This window comes from Lathyrus oleraceus, chromosome 4 (genome assembly GCF_024323335.1).
Source record: "Lathyrus oleraceus cultivar Zhongwan6 chromosome 4, CAAS_Psat_ZW6_1.0, whole genome shotgun sequence".
In the NCBI taxonomy this organism is placed as follows: Eukaryota; Viridiplantae; Streptophyta; class Magnoliopsida; order Fabales; family Fabaceae; genus Lathyrus; species Lathyrus oleraceus.
The window spans coordinates 255,316,677-255,325,278 of record NC_066582.1 but is presented as its reverse complement, the minus strand read 5'-3'; the positions used below and the strand labels follow the sequence as shown (position 1 = coordinate 255,325,278).

General features: G+C 35.9%; 1 protein-coding gene across 1 annotated transcript; it reads left to right on the top strand.

Moving 5' to 3' along the window:
* Positions 1-605: 605 nt before the first annotated feature.
* LOC127074941 (60S ribosomal protein L27a-2) lies at positions 606-1,270 on the top strand. Its single transcript, XM_051016365.1, has one exon. The coding sequence runs from the start codon at positions 700-702 to the stop codon at positions 1,144-1,146; it is 447 nt and encodes a 148-aa protein (XP_050872322.1). The 5' UTR covers positions 606-699; the 3' UTR covers positions 1,147-1,270.
* Positions 1,271-8,602: the final 7,332 nt, after the last annotated feature.

The window sequence follows — 8,602 nt, the reverse complement described above, 5'->3', positions numbered from 1 at the left end:
AAGAAAATCGATGAATGGATGAACTTGAATTACACATTGGTGAATATAATAAAATTTTTATAATGATTTAAGGTTCATTATAACTCATCACTCATACAATTAAAAATTGATTAATAGTGATGTTTGGATCCATATTAAATAATTTATTAATTCAGTTTTATCATAATTAAGAATTAATTAGATTCATATTTTACACATTTAATAATTAGTTTTATGATAATTAATAATTAATTGGATTAGTATACTAGACAATATTACTAATAAAAATTGTAGTCTATGTTGAAATTATCAAGGTAATGTTTATTTTATATTATAAATGTCAATTTTATTTTAGAAAATTATTTTTTTATTAATTCTGATACAGAATAAAGTAAACCAAAAAAAGATAACTGATAATGATCTTCATTGAATGTGTGTTGGAGTACATTCGAAGATGGATCTCTGAAATCATAGAGCATTTTATGGAAATTCACATAATGCATTAAAATCATTTATGGTGCCATAAGATTTTTTTTTTAAAACAATTTTACAAAAGAAAAATTTTAAATTTATAAAATTGGTAATGTTTCATAAAGCCCAATTGAGAACCAAGCCCAAAATCCACAAACCCTAAATACAAAAACGCAATCCAATCCCAAAAACACAAATCCTCCATCCTCACCACCCTCTCACAGCGCCGAACCCTAGCCATACCCAGAAATGACAACCAGCCTTAAGAAAAACCGCAAGAAGCGCGGCCACGTCAGCGCCGGCCACGGCCGTATCGGTAAACACCGAAAACATCCTGGCGGACGAGGAAATGCCGGAGGTATGCACCACCACCGCATCCTATTTGACAAGTATCATCCCGGTTACTTCGGTAAGGTAGGTATGCGATACTTCCACAAACTCCGCAACAAATTCCACTGTCCCACCGTGAACATTGATACTCTTTGGTCTCTTCTACCTCAAGAGGTGAAAGACAAAGCGGCGAAGTCGAAGGATACTGCGCCGGTTATCGATGTTTCGCAGTTTGGGTACTTCAAGGTTCTTGGTAAAGGGGTTTTGCCGTTGAATCAGCCTGTTGTTGTTAAGGCGAAGCTGATTTCGAAGACTGCGGAGAAGAAGATTAAAGAAGCAGGTGGTGCTGTTCTTCTTACTGCTTAATTAGTTTTTTTTTGTTATAGCTTCTGTTTTGATTGTTCTGAAATATTTTAGATTTTGATCTATTTGAATTCTCGTAATTGATAGACACTATTAAGTGAAATGAAATGGTTGATTTTCTGAATTTTTTGAATATTTGTTGAATAATCCATCTGATATAAGTTTTAGTTTGTTTTTTTGATGAGTTTTTGGAATTGTGATATTTGGTATGAAAATTGAAAACCAAAAGTTGATATTTCCTGTGGTTGGAATTTCATTGAATGTATTTGTCTCGTTTTAGAGTCTGCTGAGTTAAAATTAGGGTCTTTTGATGGAATATACACCTTATTTGAGTATTTTATTAATAATGTTTCATGAATGGAATAAAAATTTGATGGAATGAAAGGAAACGTACCACCCATTCAAACATACTCGGACCATTGTTATTTTAGATGCATACCATTAGAATACCCTTAATTTTGTGATTTTAGATGCTTACCATTAGAATACCCTTAATTTTGTGATTTTAGATGCTTACCATTCGAATACCCTTAATTTTGTGATTTTAGATGCTTGCCATTCGAATACCCTTAATTTTGTGATTTTAGATGCTTGCCATTAGAATGAATACAACCTTTGATTTTGTTTATTTTCTCTCAAGCACCTTTGAATTATATTTTTGTGCTTTTTTATGTTAAAACACTTCATTCTTGGTCTTTAGTAAAAGACTCTTGGAAGGGGGGAGTGAATCATTTGTACCTAATCTTGTCATTGCATTACGGCGTCTAGAAAGGTTTACCTAATATTGGTGCTAAGCTTGTGTCTTTTTAAAGTGAGTTTTTTTTTGTAAAAAAGTGTTGGTTAAAGTCAAATAATTATCTGATGTGGAATGGTATTAAGTTTTTTTCTTCTCAATTTCTCATTTGGGGCATGTTAATAATATATTAAAAATAAATTCAATTTTATAATTGTAGAAGATATGAACATGGATTGCTTTCTGTGAATTATCGAAAAGTTAATAGCTTTTATTCAAATAGTTAAGCCTGAAATTTTCTTAATAACTTCTTAGTTATTTTTTTAATATGAACAAAAAAAATTAAACCAAGCTAAGATAAGTTTTGTTGAGAATTTGAAGAAAGATTAAATCAAGCTCAAATCAAGTTTGGTGAAAAGGAGTTTTCTAAGACCTAACCCAAGCAGCTCCAAGTTTTTTTTTGTTTATTGAGACGTTGGTGGAAATAATCGTCTCTAGCAGACATATCTTGGTCGTAATAGCCTATGATTCAATTTTAGCTTTCTAAATAGAAACACCTAATAAGAAGTTAGGGTGGACAGAAAATTCACAACCGCCAGAAACAAGTTGTAATCGGGAGTAATAAAAGAGTGGGTCGGTTCGAAATGGGTTCTGGGTCTATCCATTACATTTTTCGGTTTAATGGATTGAAACGGACAAAATTGGATTGAAAATTTTAACCCAATGAAATCCAGCATCAACTCATAAAGGGTAGAAATTTTATATTTTCTTATACCTTAGTTTAGTGCACAGAGAAAATAAGGGTGGATAAAAAACCAAGGTCCGATAAATAAAATATCATTTCGAATGGTTTACTTCAGATTTATGGGTCTTTGAATTACTATTTATTGCATGGAATAATAATCATCTTTCAATGAACAATCTTATTATCCTCCTGAAATCTATCTTGTACGCCTTAACGGTCTATTATCTTTTTTTCTTCAAGACCCTGACAAATATTATTTCTAAATTCAAATCTATTTTAAAAAAAATTCTGAGAGGCGGGGTATAGAAAGTAGGAGAGTCAATTATGTTAAATGAGATAAAATGTGTCGTGATAAGGAAGAAGGAGGGTAGGGGATAAAAGACCTTCACCTGGGCCATATTAAGAAAATGGAAATGGAGGCTTTTAATTAAAAATGATGCATTCTTTATGTTTCTTAGTTACCATGCAAAATTATTTAAATGTCCATAGTTTATGAAGATGCATCTCTGGACGTGTCAAAAGTATTTCAAAGACGTATCTCCGTAATAATTTTAAACATTCAATACACCCCACTCAAAAGTCATTATACACTAGAATTAGACCGGAGATGCATTTCTGTGAATATTACGAAGATACATCTTCGTAACGTCTTAGTATTTAGTTTTTCATGTTATACTTTGTTTATATGTATTCAAATGAAGATTTAAAGCATATCATACAATCAAAAATGAAAAATCTAGCACAATATTTTAGATGGTTTAAAAATGCCATAAATAAATAAAATACCAATAAATGTCAAAAATACCAAATAACCGAGACCAATAAAGTAGCAAGACAGTCAGAATAAAATGCAGACCATAGTACCACTACTATATACTAAGACACTACTGTGTATATATGACTACCTCCCTTCTACCTCCTCTGCTAACTCTGCCTCCTCGGTCATCAATCCCCTCATCCTCCGACGTTGTCTCCAGTACATCGATGTTCCATGTGCCTCTGTCATGATGGCATCTAGGCCCCGTCTCACATCAGACCCATCAGAGAAGATACCTCTGTCAGTACCTGTCTGCACAATCTCCACTATACGACGACACTTAGGCAAGACATCATCAATATGATCTAGACATGTCTGCTCCTCCTCTAGTATCTCCTGGTGAGCTGGTATCGACGAGTCTCTTAGAGCAGCCTGCACCATGTACAGATGTGACACCCTAAAGAACCATCTGATGTACCCTTCGATGCAGCTCCAGTTGCTCTCAGCTATGGTAGTCCGTGTCTCCTCTGGTACCAGATAACTCTCATAATCATCAAACATGTCCTCTATATGTCTACGTATCAAGGCAGGAGGAACAAAGACATCAGGGTGTCTGGAAATGGTTTGAGTGTAGTCGAATTGCCGCATGACGCACTCAGAAAGATGAGGAGCAGTGAGACGCGATCTGCATGCCAACCACCCAGAGTATAACATTATCTCGTCAAATGACCGCGTCTCACGGTGATCAACATAGTTGTTGAAGTGCATGTCCTCAGCTACCAAACAGTCAAGATAAACCTTGTAAAGCTCAGTTGCCTAGTTCTATATGAGTGGGATAAAAGCAGTAGCATACGACATATCCTTAGTGTGTTTAGGTACACTCGCCCAACCAGAGATGCGCGAGAAATGCTGGAGGATCCAACCCTGAAATGAAAAGTTTGGAACACACGAATCATCAGTAATGGCTTTGCAAAGATGAAATGAAAATGACAAAGAAAAATTCAAAGACCAATCATTATTACCGTCAATAGTGTGAAGTTGCATATAACCTGTTTCATCTTCCACCTACAGTTATATCCTAACTTCGAATACAGTAGACCAAACAAACCGCCCCCCAGTTGTACTCCTGGATCCGCTTGAAATCCACAAAGTAACGTATGTATACGACGCATGTATAGGTGGCACTCTTATCCATAAAAATTGCAGTGCCAACCAAATAAAGCAGGTATACTCTCAATGCATATGATTTGTGGAACACCACCTGCTCATCACCACCATCAACCCGCCCTGAACTCAGGATCGTATCATTATATACCTTCTTTAGGTATACAAATCTAGCATGAGCACCATGGTCATATCCAACTCATCCATCGTCTCCCTTGGATCAACCCCTAGATACTCTACCATCATCTCGAGTGCCTTGTTTTTAGATATCCTCAAATGATCTAGGAATATCCCCTTGATCGAAAGATGTAGCAAACATGAGATATCATCTAGTGTGATAGACATCTCACCATGTGGAAGATGAAACGACGAGGTCTCTGAGTGCCATCTCTCCGCGAATGCATTAAGCATTTTGTGGTTGACCGTAGTATAACCGGTCAGACACAAGTCCTTCAGGCCAAATAAGGACAAAACTGACTGAAACCATTCCTCATTCGGCTGAGGCAATGCAACAATCTTCCTTATGTGGTTAAAAAACTTCTGCAGATCACGTTCCTGAAATTTGTCAGAAATAATCAATGTCAGAAATTTGTTAATTAAAATTAACGTAAAAAAAATGAATCCAACTAATGCTACCTCTGAGTCCCACATATGCCTGATAGTATAGTCTGGATACAGAGGCGGTAATGACAAATCAACTAAGCCTCCTCCAAATTCCTATGGCCCAACATGCGCAATAGCCTAAAAAACATTAGCAGTAGGAGGTGGAAGTGGAATAAAAACATCAGCAATATGAGGTGAGAGTGAATCAGTAGCATCTATAGTAAGAGGTGGCACTGGTGAAACCTGACGCCACCGAGAGGATGAATGGAGTGATGCGTCAGATGTTGAGGAGAAGCACGAGCCTTAGAAGTAGATGACTCTACCTGGCCAAAGGGACCAGGAGCCTCCAGAACCTGTTGACTCTTCTTGAAGGGAAATGGCGATCCAAAACGCAACGGAAATTAAAATTTTCTCCTTTAGTGATCCTTACGAATGGTCATGATCAGTGATAGAATATTTACCTCTTGTGACGATTGAAACCTTTGGTGCAGATCTCTTGTGACGATCAAAACCTTTGATGCAGATCTACGGAGCGATCACAAATGTTGAACGATGACAACGTCTCTACTCAGTCCACACGAACAGATTCCTTCAGTCTCAGTGCTAGCTGGTACGAATGAAGGCTTTGAGTGTGTGTGTGTGTGTGTGTGTGTGTGTGATAGAGAGAGAGAGAGAGAGAGAGAACGAAAAAAATGCAACCGCAATCAATGCTTCTGCACAAGGGTTCTATTTATAGAACCACTTGTGTGAGCTTCAAGCTAAAAAGCCCACTTAAGTGTATTTTGGCCTATATCTTATAATATGCCCAAAATCACTTAAGCATTTGGTACCTTACCATATTTCGTATTCACTTAAGTGCACCGTACCTTACGGTGTTCCTTAGTTACTCTATCTCTCATCAATCCGTCCTTTGTATGTAACCCTGTAGGTTTTCGCGGCATTGACAATTATATTAAATCATGTATTTAACATAATAAACAGTGAGCGGTATCTAGCAACACATCACTACTACCCAAGACACGAAAATGTCATGTGATCTGACAATTCCTTATGTGATAATACTTATGTGTATAATTACCCTTTTGCCCTTATGTCTATATTGAACACAAGGCATAGACCGTATCATCCTTGTCCAGTTCAATATTGGGCCCATAGACATTTATCCTGTTAGGCAGGATGGATAAATTCCATCTAGGTCACTCATGTCCCTCAGCATGCTTCATGGAGTACCCATCAACTGTCTTTATGGTTATCCAGTTACGGACAATGTTTGATCAGCAATAAAGCACTCGATTCTACATCTAGGGTCCATAGTGGTTTCAGGTCGAAGAGTGGTATACACCATTATCACCATGAGAATAACTTATGACACTTTGCATAACTTTCTATATAGTATTCTCATAGCGGGTCAATCCGGTATAAATATTACTCTTAATATTCATACCTATGTTTAAGACTTGATAACTCCTTATCCATGATCCATGAGATGTGATCATCAGTCTATATACATAATAGTCTTAATGCTTTAATGTTATCCCACTTCACAATAAAACTCGACTACGGATACTTTAAGAATAATGTCCTTATGTTTAATGTGATCTCATGATTAAGTCATACTTGATACATTAAACGGACTAGCTATTCTAGGGACTTTATTAAACAAACATAATAAAGAAAAAGCCTTTTATTATTAATAAATAATTCGATACAAGTACCAAAAGTATTGACCTTTAGGGCTTACACCAACACTTCTCCCGTCGCACGGATGCGTGCTAAGCAAAATCTGTCGTGCCTCAATCTATCATGTCTATTAGCCATTATACTTGTAAGTTAAAGTAAGGCGAACCATTAGTGCAGGCAAACAACACAAGTACGAAGAAAAAATACTGAGAAAATTCCAGAGATGCATCTCTTGTTACTGGGAAACTAAACCACTGAAAAATTCTGGAGATGCATCTCCAGAATTTCCTACAACTCAGAAGTTGCGTCAATGTACCTCATGCAATCTCAAAAAAACTTTTTTTGATCATCATTTTCAGCCACCAAACATCTAATACACTATGTCTAAACTATCTTAAATGCTATTTTTACTCATTTCTAACTCTAATCATTAATTTCTACTCATTTACACAAAAACTCAAAAACTTACCAAAATTCAAAAAACATTTAAGAAATTGATGTTTTAGATGTTGTTTATGATATTAGAGATGATGATTGAAGTTCCGTTAAGCCTTGATGATTGAGTTTTGAGTTGGTGCAGAGAAAAATTGAGAGAGTTTGAAGAACGATTTTGAGAAAAATGAGAAATGAGGAAGGAGAAGGGTCTGACGCGATTTAACCTCCAAAATATTCCGGAGATGCATCTCCAATTTTTTTTTAACATTAGCCGACCTTTGGATGCATTCAGAGATGCATCTCCTGAATTTTGGAGCATTTATGTATTTTTGTATGGTGCGTAAGAAGCATTGTGGTGCATTAAGAAACCACCTAATTGAAAAAGATACTTTGTGGATGAAAATCTAGAATTGTAAGTACAATATGAATGGTGGTGGAGGGTATAAGGTTGACAATTTTAGCTCTTTGTGGTAGAGAGACTACCAGACTATGGGTGTAGGTTTAGGGAACATAGAGTCGTAGTGGTTTGAAGATAAGTTATACAAAGAAATTGGAGACGGAGTTGACACTCTTTTTTGGAAAGATAATTGGGTCAGGGAGAGAAGTTTGAAGAATGTATATTCGAGGCTTTATAGGTTAGAGATATAAAAATATTCGATTGTAAGGGAGTCTATTCGGATGATGGATGAGAGATGGGCGTGGAATAGTAGGTGGGTTTGTTCGTTGGATGAGGAAAATGGTTCAAAAGCGATTTCTCGGAGGATATAGATGGAAATGGTTCAAAAGTGATTTCTTGGTTAAAGAAGCATACTGAGGTGATCATGGATGGCGTGGCAGTGGAGAATAATGAAGATAAGGTTTCACGGAGGCCTAGTGCAAATTAGTTCCCTTAAAAGTGTTAGCTTTGGTATGGAGGACGTGGAAAAACAAAATTCCGGACAGAGACAATTGATTAAAAAAGGCATCTTTGTAGTTGTTATACCCCAAATTTTATCCTATCTTTTATTTCCTTACTCTTAATTCAGTTTTACATGTTGCACTGCATAATTTTATGTTTCATATGCATTAAGCATGACCATTTCATTTGGCCATGCATTTCATCATTTCAAGTTTTTTTTTCATTTGGTCCCTCATTTATAAACCATCAACATTAAATCAAACTTAGGTCAGGAACTTGTTTCCTTTTGACATTGTGATTCATTCATGTGCACCATCGCATACCCCTTGCCATTATTTTATATTTAAAGGCTAAAGTCAAAATCAATTGGTTTAACTTTTGGTTATTATGTTTCTTATTTTGGAAATTGCATTTTCTTTTAGTCTTCTCTTTTAGATTTTTAAA